The 14,999-nt window shown below is 34.1% G+C and overlaps 2 protein-coding genes across 3 annotated transcripts in view; one reads left to right on the top strand and one right to left on the bottom strand.

Annotated features, from left to right (window-relative positions):
- The first annotated feature begins 2,317 nt into the window (after positions 1-2,317).
- On the top strand, positions 2,318-3,807 carry cdkn1ca (cyclin dependent kinase inhibitor 1Ca). The gene is given in 3 exon segments (NM_001002040.1): positions 2,318-2,897; positions 3,017-3,128; positions 3,332-3,807. Coding segments are annotated over 3 exon segments (639 nt in total). The 5' UTR covers positions 2,318-2,371; the 3' UTR covers positions 3,333-3,807.
- Positions 3,808-9,322: 5,515 nt separating this feature from the next.
- The window catches only part of kcnq1.1 (potassium voltage-gated channel, KQT-like subfamily, member 1.1), a 102,583-nt gene continuing 96,906 nt past the window's right edge, over positions 9,323-14,999 (bottom strand). The window contains exon 17 of one of the 2 annotated variants that reach the window (XM_087259518.1): positions 9,323-10,948. In XM_087259518.1, coding sequence (XP_087115644.1) covers positions 10,751-10,948 — 198 coding nt within the window. In that variant the 3' untranslated portion in view covers positions 9,323-10,750. The remainder of the gene's footprint in view (positions 10,949-14,999) is intronic. The other variant, NM_001123242.2, reaches the window with a different exon arrangement.

The raw sequence follows: 14,999 nt of genomic DNA, 5'->3' as shown, positions 1-14,999 counted from the left end.
ACGTGTTTAGTGGAAATTTCTGGCAAAATAAATGTATGATAATGTTTTTTTAAAGCCTAGTTAGGCTACAAATAAATAACATGTTTAAGCACTTAGATTATGTTTTCTTTCCAGTGGACTCAAATAATTATTTGATGTTAACCAACATTGTCTGAAACGATAAATGACAAAAAATAAAAAGAATAGAAAAGAAAAAGAAGGTGCACCTGCGCATAGTTTCTTGATTTAACTATGGAAATGTACTGTTGGAAGGCCACCATCTGGGCTGTCTGGAGGTCCAGAAATACGTGATGCAAACCCTACGTCCAACAGCAGCAGTTACATATGTCAGCCACTAGGTGTCAGCAGCCCCTAGGGGAAAATAACACTGCGGCTCAACAAGACTGTCCTAGAAATCTACAACCGTTTGGAGTTGGTTTGTTTCCTCGGAGGGCAGTAGAAGGTAGAAAGGTGACACCAAATGAAACGAGTTTGACGTATGTAACAGGGATAATCTAATTATTTAAATGATATCTACTTACTGAGACAAAGCTGTAAAGATGTGCGTGGAAGTTATCAATAACCATTTAAATGTATATTATTCACTTAGAGTAATTATGTTGTGCAGCGATTGCTTTGTTTGAAGTAACTTAGGCCTAACTTATTTGTGTAACTTGACAAATAGTCTAATGTGAATAATTTAAATTTTATAACATGTAAGCTTGTTTTTTATATATATATATATTTTTGTTGTTTGTTTGTTTTGCAGTTGGTCTTATGGTGGTGTAGGCCTACTGAACCTTCTTGAGGAACATACCCTCTGGATATCTCGCAGCTCGGCCATCTTGCGGATGTGCTTGACGTCATTTCTCAAGTCACCTGGTTGGTTGAGTTTCGCGCGCCATTGGTGGACACCGCCCTGCTGCGTCAGAATCGCGCGGATTTGATAAAACGCCTGGAGTTTGATTTCGCGTTTAAAAGGTATTTGAGTTTCAATACGATGAATTACTTGTTACATAAAGTAGAGTCTTACACACACTCACACACATTTTAAATTGTAGTTCTAACTACACGCATTTCAGAATCGACATGGAGCTGCTGCAGGTTTACCTTGTGCGACCTTATTTACATTTCAGTTTTGGATCATTTCGGCTGCTAATGCAAGCACTTTATATATTTTGGTATATTGTTATTGAACTTTTAATGTTTTACTACAGTTACTTTTTTACAAATCTATGATTAGAAAGTTGCTCATACAGCGCCTTTACCTAGGCTAAAATACTTGTTTTCATCTTTTATTATTATTTGGGGCTTAAAAATGTAACAAATTTTAATGAAAGCTAATTTTGTTATATTTTGGCACATTGGCCCGTGGAGAAATAAAACCAATCAAGTTTCTCTCTATTTTCATGCTGCAAATAAAAAAAAAAGTTTATTACGTTTTGCCATTTCAATAATGTGCTGTGTTTGAATGAGTGTCTTGAGTTTGCTTTATATGTAAATACTGAGAATTATTATGTGTGTGTGTGTGTGTGTGGGGGGGGGGGGGGGGGTATGTTTTAGTGTGATAAAATTAATAATAAAAATAATACATCAAAAATGAAATTTATTTAAATTTAATTTAATTAAACTTTAGCATATGCAAATTATCAGATTTTTTTTGTCTTAAAACAACAACAACAACAACAACAACAACAACAGTGTGGCATTAGGTGAAGTAAAAAAGATCTGTCAGTGAAAGTGTGAAACAATACTGTGATACTTTAACCATTTTTGTCCACTATAAAACTTTATGAAACTTTTAAATGATTTATACATAATTTATCAATTAAATTATGCCAGACACGTATACGCACCTACTATGACAAGTGTTTTGATTGAGATATGGTATTGCAGAAATTAATTCAAACATTATAAGTATAATTCCATAGCCTATACAAATATTTGTATTTTTGTATTTGTATTATTATAACTATAATAATTGTATTATTTGTGTTGTATATATTATACTGGCCTATTATGTCGAATATAGAGGAGGAGTATTGCTTTGATGTAGCCTATGATACATTGTTTAAAATATATATTATTTATAACATTGTAACTTTTTCATTCTCTTCCCTTCTTTCTCTCTCTCTCTCTTTGGAAAACAATCACTTTATTCATGGCCTTCATGGGTCGTAATTTTCAGACTGTGGTTTTCTTAAAAGAGGGGGGAAGGTGACTTTGTTGATACTGGTGGGGGGTTTATTACACAGGGCGTGGTGTCTGTCTAGCCAATCGGAGGCCTTTTCTCGTGCAAACGCTGGCCTTTAACCACCGGCACGGATATAAACAGATTACAAACAACAAGAACCAAACAAACGTCGGCTCACGGCATTGACTTTTAGACATCATGGCAAACGTGGACGTATCAAGCAATCTGGAGCGTCATGTTGCACGGAGCACTTTTCCTCTCCTCACCCGCACAAAGGTCTGCCGTAACCTATTCGGACCCGTAGACCATGAGGAGCTGCACTGTGAGATGAAACGCAAACTGCAGGAGATCTCCGAGCGAGACCAGAGCCGGTGGAATTTTAACTTTGAGACCAACTCGCCTTTGCCTGGAGATTACGAGTGGGAGGCGATTTCAGAGGACACTTTGCCATTTTTCTACAAGGATAAAGTACAAAACAAGAGAGCTCGTGCCGCGACGTCTGTTAACGCAACAGGAGACGCTTCCAGCACTGTCGACTGCGGGATTTCCAGGAGTCCGGTAGCTCAAGAATCCGAGGGAGTCCCAAGTCGACCCAACGAACCCAACCAGGAGAACATCTCTGGCGCACTAAACTCCAAACCAGCTCGTTCTTCAGTCCTCAGAAACAGACGGAAGAGGTCACTTATCCCAGAGAGCCCCAGAAACAGCACGCCGCAAATTACAGGTAAATGCTTTGAAACGTTAAATAGTTAGGCTATATGTAAAGAAGTGTCACGATTTTCGTCTGTTAATTAACTGTGAAATAAAACATGAATAATGACATAAAACCTTGGTTTCCACCAGACTTCTTCCCAAAAAGAAAGAGGGTCGTGGAGTCGAAGCAGGATGAACGCAGTTACCTTCAAGCCGGCACATCCACGAGCATTGAAGTAACGCCACGTAAAACTATTAGATGGTAAGTATCCACTCCGTTTAATAGTTTAAACTCATTAAACAATTGTTAGTTCGATTTGAATAGCCTAGCTGTTATAAACTTATTAGGAATTGTAATAAAGTCGTAAGTGATAAAGTCGTAAGTGAACAACAAATTCCGTTAATGTCTTTTGTCCGATACTGCCGTGAAACAAATGTTAATTGTCATTTTTTTTTGCTTTACAGATGTTTGCACTATACATACATCAGTCCACCTGTGTTTATCTGCAGAGCGGATGAAAGAAAGAAGTGGACGAGACCCTTTCTCTCTGAACTCATGTAGCAATAATGGCTCTGCCAACAGAGACTTTGTTGCAGTGTTACAATGTCTAAACGGTGCAATTTTCACTTTTCTTCTGTTATAATTGTGTAGAAGGCTAGACCACAGTGCTCTAAACAGTCTAGAGCAAGACGTGTTTGTTTTATTTTTGAATATACTAACTTATTTTATTTATGTTCATAATAGTTGGTTACTCTTTATTATTTACAGCAATTGTTATTATTATTTTTATTGTTTCGGCCATATTTTATGTTGTGTTTTATTTAAGTTTGGTTTGCAATTTCATGCAACGAATGTTATTGAGCCTTGTTTGTTAAAAAATATATTCTGTAGCTCACGTTGTACCTTTGAATCAAAGTGTAAATTAAATTATATTTTTGCTAACCTGGTCGCATTCAAGTGTGTTCGTCTGGAAGCCACGTAGGCTATAATCTTTCAGCTACATTATTGTGCATCATCATGGGATGTGGGTAAACGACTGAAAAAAATGTTTGCCCTACACTTTTGGGGCGTCAACATTTTGCTAGCTGTGACAAAAAGAGGAGAGTTTGGCCTCTAAACAGGAGGGACTCAGCTGTTCCGCCCTCAGTGTTTGTGGGGAGGGATATGCGGGCAGCTGCGTCCTATAGGGAGGATTTAAATGCCATTTTCTTTCCATAATGAAGGAGGCAGGTGCCCTTGGAACCCCGCTTTGTCCGCATAAGACCTTCATTTTCAGCACCCTCTCAGCTATCCCGCTAATGAAACACTTACCAAGACTTGAACAAAATGGGCTCCTTCTATTTACACGCCAACCACCTGCCTCCCCTCCCCCTACCTACACACTATCTGTGAATAACATTTACTATAGATACCACCACACGCCAGATCTTTATAATGTCATTGAGATAGGGGAAAAGCTAATGGAAATAAAAAAAAGAGAACAAAAACTACACTGACAAAATAGGGACCAAAGGAAATGTGAGCACAGGTAGGGCTACAACTTTCTTTCATAGCTAAATTGGGAATAGGTTGCAAGTCAGTTCTTATAAATAATTTATATATAAATATAGGCTATTTATACATTTATTTATATATAATATATTACGTATAGTTTATAAATAAAAAAATATATAGGCCTATACGAATTTATCAAAATTAATTTGGTTTAATTTGATCAGTTTATAACAGGTTATCACTTTTGTGTGAATAATTATAACTTTTAAATTATACCAAAATTTAAAATTATGAATAGCAACAGCAACAAATAATGTAAAATAGCATGTTACATTTGATATACGAAAAAACAAATGCTTGTGCAATTATTGTTAAAACTTTCTAACAATAAAATTATCGATAATAGAATTGTATTTACGGAAAATCATTTAATTCTTTCAGGCTACTCCAAAAACGAGGATATTTGGTTTTTTAATCGCATTAAAATGAAAATTAAGCTTTAGGACTAGATTATCAACGAATTGTACCTATCACTCGGACTTTTTTTTTTTTTTAATTTCGGCCGTCATCATCTGGTGTAGGTGAAGAGTGCCAGTGTTTCGCCAGATATAGCCTTTCTCTAAAGAAGTTTCCCATTTCCATGACCATCTGGCACCAAAAAAGCGAAATGGAACAAAGGCAGCTAAAGGCGTAAGGCGAAGCGAGTGCCATCGCATTCACCTGCAAATGAGGCTTTGTGCTCTCACAGAAGCTCTCGGTGCTCACAAATCCTGTTTGCTTTTGTTTCTAGTCCGTATCTAGTCGTGTGCAAGAAAACAGAGATACTCCAGACCGTCATGCCAGCGACTGACCATCATTCATTCAAATAAAGAAGACAAAAAGACAAAATAAAACGAATAACGTTTAAAGATGCGTGCGCAAAGATGGTCGCTTTAAAAAAATAAATATGTAGGATAATATGCTAGTAAATTTACATTAATGGATAATAAATAAAATAATAATGGATATGATAATAATAATGGACTATTGTTACTGACAAATATAGGCTACTATTTTATTCTTTTACTATTTTATTTATTTCATAGGCCTATAAGCAGGCCTAACAAATAAATGTTCATTTGAGCTAATCAGCATTAACGCATAATGTGAGTCCTTAAAAGTATAATTCTTTGCGCTGAATTCGTTGGAAACGGGTATCCTAATATTATCACAGCACCATGCTTCAAAATTAATGAAAAACGAGGATTTTAATAATCTTAATTGTGCGACATGTAATGTGAGAAATCCCACTGGGTTCAACTAGACCTCATTATTTGAGCTTTTACACTAAAATCATTATGTCCAGATTGACAGGGTTTCCAATATGTTCCGTTATAGCTCAGCTGGGTTTCCTGACCAGATGGATTACCTCCTCAGGCTCATGGGACCTCGACTTTTATCAGCAAATCCCACAGAGACGCATTCATTCAGGCCTTGCAGTCTGTACATCATTAAATGAAGTTAAAAGTTCAATTCCTATTCTTTTATTCCGACTAAAACATCATTCAAATTATGTTCATTTATTTGACTGCAGAACAATAAGAAATACTGTGCGACAAAAATAAACTCACAAATAAAGGTTCCAACGGGCTGTTTAGCAGGTCATGCAACAAAATAATCAGTTTTGCTTTCATTTAGTTTTAAAAGAACTATTTTTAGTGTTAATAATAGTTTAATAAACGAAAAGACATTTCCCCCCTACAAAAAGAACCTGCTATTGAATAGAATTGTTCCAAGAAGTTAAGGGTTCGTCATGGAATGAAAGTTAAACAGACTAACCTTTATTTTTTAAGAGTGACAATCTTCTGCTGACAAATTACAGTATTCACTAAACCACAAAATAAAAGCTATTTAACAAATTTATATTTAAAATTAAACTGCTAGTATTTGTTTGATAGTTTTATTTTTTAAATGTTTAATACAAAAAACTAACCTAAATGTTGTTCCAAGTTCACTTAAAGGGATAAATCACACAAAAACAAACAAACAAACAAAAATTTTTGTTATCATTTACTTGTTTGAGTTTCTTTATTCTGTTAAACTCAAAAGAAGATATTTTGAAAAATGTTGAAAAGCATTGACTTCCTCAGTATTTGTTTTTCTTATATGGAAGTCAGTGGTTACAGGTTTCTAGCATGTTTCTAAATAACTTATTTTGGGTTCAACAGAAAAAAAACTCCTAAAGGTTTGAAACCATTTAAAGTTAAGGTTTTCTTAAAAGTTATCTTAGCCCTTTGACTGCTGCTCTACCAAACGGTTGGCCATGTTTTTACTGTTTTAAATAATGAATAATGAAGTCAGTTAAAGAATGGCATATTTATTAAATAATGGTGCACATGCACCATTTTGGTTTACAAAATATTCAAACAAACATAATCCTGTTGCACGACTACACTTGGTTTTGGTTTTATTGTTTTATTGTGTTTTATTGTATTATAGGAATGTGTTGAAATATCATGCATTGAGTGTATTAACAATCAACATTAGGAGCTAAGAAATGCAATCCATTTTTAAATAAAATGTTAAATAACATTTTAACAAAATGAAACAAAACTTGTTTGGTGGAATAAAATAATGGATTTCTTATTCAAGGTTAAAATGTCTTGAATAATAAAAAAAAGTCTTAAAAAGTCTTAAATTCACTTAAACATTGTCTTGTAGTCTTAAATTATTTTAAACGGGTCTTAATTTTTCTTTGTTTAAAGCTTTCCCAGTACTGGGTTGGTAGGGCATCTGCTCTGTACAGTGCTCAGCATATGTAAGTACACTCCTCACAAATCTCTCTTTTAAATTCATACTTTAATAGGAATCTGTACAATATTGTATTTGTGCGTATACATAAGATTAGTCAGTACTGAAGCCAAGTCTGTAGCTTATCTAAGAAAATAACTTACGCTAAAAGTCCAAAAACTAGCACAGCCAAATTTATATGTTATAGAAAAATATTAAATACACATTTTAAAAAAGAGGAAAAAATAAGAGAAGCAAAAAAAAAAAAAAAGTGAAAATTTTAGGTTGTAATTTATTTTGTAACATTTTGCTTGAATTTAATTGTATTATCTTTCAATATCTCAGTATGTTTGGTGACTTAAATATTATTTTAATAAATATATCTGTTAATTAAATCTGTTTGGTTTAAATGCACCAAAATACATCACATATATTTACTGGGAAATGGAGAAAAAATATTTATTTTCAAAATGGGGTGTGCTCAATTATGCTGAGCACTATAAAACATGCTGGAACAGTTGCCGGTTCATTCTGCTGTGGCGACCTCTGATAAGTCAGGGACTACGAGGAAGAAAAATTAATATGAAGCTACCCAATTGATCCAACATACATAAATAACCAACAACACATATCAATAAAACCATTAGCCAAATTATATTCATAACAATTATTGTAAAAGTCTGATGTGAATACATCTTTTTTAAAGGGTTTTTGTAGACAGCTAGGTTCTTCTTGTTCTGACAGATTGTTTAAAATATATAGGACATATAAAATATAAGAAATAACTAATTAGAATTAGTTTTTTGATGTGGCAAGTACATATTTTTTCTGCTTGCATGGCCATTAAAAAAAAAACCTTAGCATTTTGTCCTATACATTGAATTTTCATTCTTCATGGTCTTAAAAAGTCTTAAATTTGACTTGGTGCTACCTGCAGAAACCTTGTTATTGAAACATCAATGCAAATAAAGAACTTAAAAAAGAGGAGCAATAAAAACAAAATAATCTAATGTAAAAAGAGTAATTTAAACAATAAAATGAGTATTTAACAGATCACCTCACCCCCTCAGCTGATATTCATTCCTATTTTTTTTTTTCCCCCAAAATTGATACCCCTTTTGACACAAACATCTCCAATTTGCAGCAAAAACCTTGAGGGGTTGTAGCCCTCTCCATTTCTCTTTCACTAATAAAACCCATAAAACTAGGCGAGGCACTGGCAAGCTGTGTCTTCAAGGCTGGATACACCTCTATGGGTTCACTAGCTTGGATTAATGGCATTTGGTCCCAAAGTTTGCTCAGCGGTCCCAGAGACAGTGGCAGCAGTACGTCCTTTTAAATAATAACAAAGGCTTATCATTTATCTGGCGGCATATGGGCCAGACCCCCTCTGTAGCAGGCCTGCTTTCTGCGCTGTCTGCCAATACTGTTGTCCTGTCCACTCCATTGTTGACATAGTTGTCCTGCCATGAGGAGGCAAGCGCTAAAGCGTCTTATTCCTCTTCCCTTGTGGGACTTGAGTCGAGTTTTTGGTGGAAACGTATAAGCCATATGGCGTATCAGGTTTTATCAAATTAAGATTAAGTCAGCACAAATGGCTAAGAGGAAGCTGACATCCTGGTTCGCCTCTTTGGCTTTCCTGATATTTAATCCTAAGCCCTCGATTACTTTAGCAAGGTAATAAAGACAAAATGTCATGCTTTTCAGGAATGTGTATGTGACGGAATGTCTGATTTGTTGCACATATTACAGGTGACAATGGTCTATACGAGAAGCTGTGCGCCAACAAAGGCAGAGTGGACAACCGTGTTTGTGCCCAGGATAAGGTCAGAGGGGGCACATGTAGTCGTCCCCATAGCAACAAAGCCCCTCACCCCTGAGAGCAAATGCATTGTCATAAGATCAGAGGTCACGGTGCTCCCCATATGGTCGTGTGCTGCATAAGACATTGATCTGTCGGGATGCTCTAAAGGAATTCTGAAAGTGTCACTGAAAGACTTTTAGAAAAAGCACAACAACTGCGCCTGAATGCCATAAATGCCTCCACAGCGGCATAAATAGAACCAATCTGGCCTGATGGTGCAGGAAAAAGAGCGGGAAGCCGGGCTGCCTCCACACTTGTGTTTGAGTAGCCAAGACGTTTGACCTCGACTGAAACATGGCGGAAATTAAAACGCTGCGAACACGAGAAAGAAGAAGCAAGATGTTTATTTAGGATTGAGGCAGTTTTTACAGAAGAAATTGAATTAGTAGCGCTGTTTGTGGAATACACCGTTTATTTTACAAAAACATCAATAAAACCTTTATATCAAAGAATGGAGGGGGCTAAGTGAATGAGCTGAATTTAAACGGTTCACAAATCTGTGACTTGAAAAGGTTTAGTGATTCATAAAAAGCAGAATTTTGTTTCTGTCAATAGTAATCATTTAAAAACATCTGTCCATTCATAACACTTCAAAACAATGTCACAATGTTCAGATCTCAGTCCTAAAAATACAGGTCCTTTAGTATTTATGGTTGCGTATATGGATCTTTAATATTCCAATGAACAATTCATAATGGAAAAAGATCTTTAGATTACTCAAATGTTCTTTAGAATTTTTCTTCATGGAACCAATATCCAATAAAACAGGCTCACTGGTTTAGCCTCAGTTAGCATCCTTAAATCATAAACACAAGTCACATTTTGGGAGTATTTCATTTTAACCCTCGTTTGCTGTTTGTGTTTTGTCATTTTTTTTAAAAAGTAAAATGTAAATATAAATATATATTTTTAATTATTACATTGTCAGAAGCAAAATAAACGTAGACATGGTTTTGTTGTGATGTTTGTGGTCAATGGAAATTAATGTAAAAGTAATAAATTTTTAATTACTTATTAAAATGCATTTTAATAAGTAATTAAAAAGTAATTCATCGAGCAAAAATGTGCTACGCCCAAACTATTCCTCTTTCCATATGAGATATCAACCTCAAATTACATATAAAACTTGTTTAGATTTGTAGTTTTTATTTTTGACTTTGATTGTCATGGCTTTGATTTTCAGCTTCAGAGTAAAATAAAATATATTAACATAAAATGTAAAAATGTTAATTAATTTATTATATAAACAAACAGTTTTTTTTTTTAAATTTCCACTTTTTTGTGAACTTTTAAAATAATTTGCCAATAATTTTTTTTTATTTTGCCATCCAGATCACTCAGAATTTACAGCAGTATTTCAGATCTATGCACAATAAGTCTTTTACATGTAATAAAATGGATTGTAACTAATGCATAGTTTAGCACAACATATTGAATAAAAAATAAATATTGGACTAAAATACAGTATATTTATTTATTATAAAAAAGTCACTTTTATGCCTGCCACACAAACAGCACCAGAGAATCAAAAGAAAACCATAAATTTAATAAAAATTAAAAAAGTCATACCTGGTATGCTAATATTTATAAATGTACTTAAAAATGAATTCAGCAGTCTGACCAAATATAAAGATGAACAGACTTGAGTCATATATTTAAAAAGTCATCTGATGCTGAACCTGAGCCAAACTTCTCTACTAAATCAAGCCGAAAAGGCCCCAGTAGGCACTTTGTGAGCAAGAGCTCCGTTGGTGACTCAGCTGTCCTCATGAATAGCAGTTGTTGTGGACAGTTGCTCGCTGCTGTCCAGCACTGACAGGCTGAACGTGGCTGACTGTCGGCGCATGGTGCTTCGCTGCTCCTTCCCCCTGGCCAGATCCCCCCGTCTCTCCCTCGCCAGCATGAGGTTGAGCGACTCAGCAATGCTGTTGAGGGTCCTGTCCATGTGTGTGATCTGTGGAGGAAACGAGTGTGTGGCCTCAGCACATCTTTCAAACACTGTCTAAAATAACGTCGCCATAGCACCTTGGTAAATAAAGTCATAAACAACAGACAATGTGTCCATGCAAGCCATAAAACTACCAGCAACCGATAAAAGGTCCCATCTGTATAAATAGTCAAGCAAAGGCTATAAATCAATTTGTATATACTGCATATATAATATATACCTTTATATACTGCATATACTTTACATATACAGATATTTGTTGATATTTGTTCATGTCTAAATATTTCCTAAATTATGTTTAACAGAGAAAGGCAAATGTCACAGTATATCATGTCTGATAAAAAAAATTTTCTTCGGTAGAAAGTTTTATTTATTTTATTTCGGCTTTTTTTATTTTATTTTGTTTTTAATTTTTAAAAAACATTTTAAGGTCCACATTTTCAGCCCTTTTAAGCTATATTTTTCTCAAGCTATATATATATAATAGCTATATATATATATGAGCAATATCACACGAGTAGCAGTGCGGCCTCGTGCCATCGCACGCCTCCCACCAGTGCCGATATACAGCCATATCGCACTGCTACTCGTGTGATATTGCGTTTATACAACAGTTTGACGGCATAATTGTGTATATAAAAACAAAATCAAACACTGAGAGTTTCAAAAACCCTTTTGTATGTGGATCTACTTTCTTCAACATTGGATTCAAATCATAAGCTGACAGTTAAACAGTTGAGCAAGCATCTTTTAAACTTTAGATCTGTAGTGTCTGCTTTTTGCTGGTTGTATGTGTGCGGAGTAATACACGAAGGGTAAAGAGGCTGTAGGAGTTCTGATATTGCAGAATATCGCACAGCTATCAGCCAATCAAAAAAAATAAATAAAAAATAAAAATTGTATATATATATATATATATATATATATATATATATATATATATATATATATATATATATATATATATATATACACACACACACACACACACACACACAGTTTTTTGTGCTGGACAAGGCTTTGTTTTTGTTTGCTTAAAAATTTCTCATTTATATACTCAGTAAAACTGGCATAATGTGATGAATACAACAAATAAGATCAAAAACAATCCTAATGTTCTTGACTCTTTCCCTTTTCATAGACAGAACAATTGAAGGTGCTAAAATGTCAGGTATGAAGAAAGCAAACATATTAAAAATGGGATTAAAGTTTGATCAAAGAAGTGATAATGAATAGTTGAAATGTCTGCAGTTTAATGAAAAGATTAGGTCATGCTAATTAAAAGTTATTTCGGTGTAAACTACAGTGCAATCTGGACTGAAATACTCCAAAATATGTTTACTTTTTATAACTATAAAATACTATTCTGAAATATGTGACCCTGGACAACAAAACCAAGTTTTTGCACAGGAATTTTTAAAGCCAAAATTCATTAAATGAACTTTTCATGAAGACATTTGGTAAAATTTCCTTCCGTAAAAAACTTTTAATTAAACCTTGAAACTTTTGATTTCCGATTGGTGTGGTGCATTGCTAAGAACTTAATTTATTCAACTTTACATTGATTTTCTCAGTGTTTAGAGTTTTCCAATTTTTCAATAAATTCTTAACCAAATATTGTCATATTTTAATAAACCATACATCAATAACAAAGTTTAAAATCACAACAAAACAGCAAGTAACTCTTTTTAAATATACAGACTGAAATATAATTTTTGTCAAAAACACTCTGGGTAAAAATTCTGGGTATTTGTTTACCTTAATTTTGGCTCAAATATAGACAAACCCAATTATTAAGTTAAATACGGATGTAGTTTCAAATCCACATTTGTTTTGGACAAAAATACCATTTCAGTCTATACACATAAAAAAGAGTTACTTACGGTTTTGTTGTGATTTATTACTTTGTTGTTGATGTATTGTAATATATAACTATGTGCCTAAAAAGCATAAGCAATTTTAGGTCCATTTGAAATTGTGGTTAAATTAGGGATTCGTGTTTGAAAGGAGGAAAACGGTCAGAGAAATACTTTTCTACTTCTAATTCCTCGTCATAGAGTTGGGGAGCCGAATGTCATGAGGTTCTTTCCCCTGGGTTCAAGTTAAGTGAAGTGTGGAGCCAGGACTGTCTACACCCCATTAGAAATAACCAGACGAGCGTCTCCACGCCGGACCACAGTTTACACAATGATAGTGCCACTGCAGTCACATACAAACACATGCACAAACACTGCCCACCAAACAGCGTGCGTAAATATATACAGTCAGTCCCCTTATAGACATAAATGCAAACATTCAGACGGTTAACCACCGAGAGCGAAAGAGAGACAGAAAGAGAGAGAGAGAGAGAGAGAGAGAAAGAAAGACACACTCACACACACTATTTATGAAAACCTGTAAACTCATAATATTAAAAAAATCTGCAGGCTAAATCTGTGATAAACAATATAAAATTTAGTCAGTCATGTTCCCCTAGTAAACCAAACAAACACATTAATTGTGTTCATTATAAATGTATTAATTTTATTCTTGTTTTTCAACTGCAACCAGTTTGGGCCAGTATGATTTTTATTTATTTATTTAAAAAAAATCACTACTGTTTAATAATAATGCTTTTAATTTAATTTGTATTTGTTTTGAGTAGCACATATCAGCATATTAGAATAATATGTGATCATTTCTATAGGATCATGTGACTAAAGATTGTAGTAATATTTTTTTCAATAATTAAATGTAAAAATTAATACAAATTTTGATTTGTTCATTAATTTATTAATTTTCCTGTGGTTTAGTCCCTTTATTCATCAGGGGTCGCCAAAAAAGAATGAGCTGGCAACATATCAAACGTATGTTTTACACAGCGGATGCCCTTACAGCTGCAACCCATCACTGGAAAACACCCATACACTCACATTCAGGCTCATACACTTTAGCTTATTCACTTCAACTATAGCGCATGTCTTTGGACTGTGGGGGAAACCGGAGCACTCTGAGTGCACCCATGCCAACACGGGGAGAACATGCATTTCTGTGTGGAGTTTGCCACCGTGTCGCCCCTATATTTTGATTTGTATATTGTATGCTCAATTTTGCAGTATTAGTGGGCATATAGGTTGTTTTCAATCATGTGGTTCTGGTGACGCACAGAATTCAGATGGTGGCAGGAAGTTAAAAAAACAAATGGGAAAAAATAGGGGAAAGTCTGTATTTTTGCGATTTATATATTTCAAAGGAGATTTAAATATAAAATAACCACATATGTTGGGCATGATCCTTATATCACGAAAAGGCTGGAGTTTTCTTCTGAACTACAATATATTTGCCTGTTATCGATGTGGTAGATAGCCACTTTAAGCTATTACATGACAAAAATATTATAAGTACTAGTGTTTTGAAGAATACTTGAATTAAACTGTTGTAGTAATTACAGTATGTTGATATTGTACAACACAACTGTAGTAATAAACAAATTATCCAATAGGCTGCATTTTATTAATTAGGCAACACAGTTTACACTAACATTACAGTATTTAATACAGTTTATCTGTTCACTATGCTACAGTATTCTGTAGCATTCATTAACAAAGAGCTGTACTATACATTATACACTTTACTATAGTCTGGTTCATAAACAATTTATAAATTACTATAGTTTTTTCAATGTGGATAACATTATATCTTCCAGACATATACACTAAAAAAACAAATAAAAGCACATTAAAGTGTGGATGCAGTCCAAATTATTATCATCATTATTATTATATATATTTAGTGTATGGTAAAAAGTGCTCCACAAGTCTAGTTATTGCAATGATAGCATTTCTTTTCTGTTCAGTCAATGAACTTACCATCAATCATTTAATGCTGCTGCACATCTCGATGTTCACATTGCGGTTAACGTTATGTTTATTCTGCCGAAACGCTAGTAAGACTTGGATTATTGCAAAACAAGTTATCATAGCAGCGATTAAATGGCAGTATACATTATTTCCGTTCTCCTGGATATTGTATGTGTGGTGGTGTTTGTATTTAATTTTTAAATAACACATTAACATAT

This window comes from Danio rerio, chromosome 7 (genome assembly GCF_052040795.2).
Source record: "Danio rerio strain M-AB ecotype USA chromosome 7, GRCz13ab, whole genome shotgun sequence".
Classification (NCBI taxonomy): Eukaryota; Metazoa; Chordata; class Actinopteri; order Cypriniformes; family Danionidae; genus Danio; species Danio rerio.
This window is presented reverse-complemented; position numbering and strand designations above follow the sequence as displayed.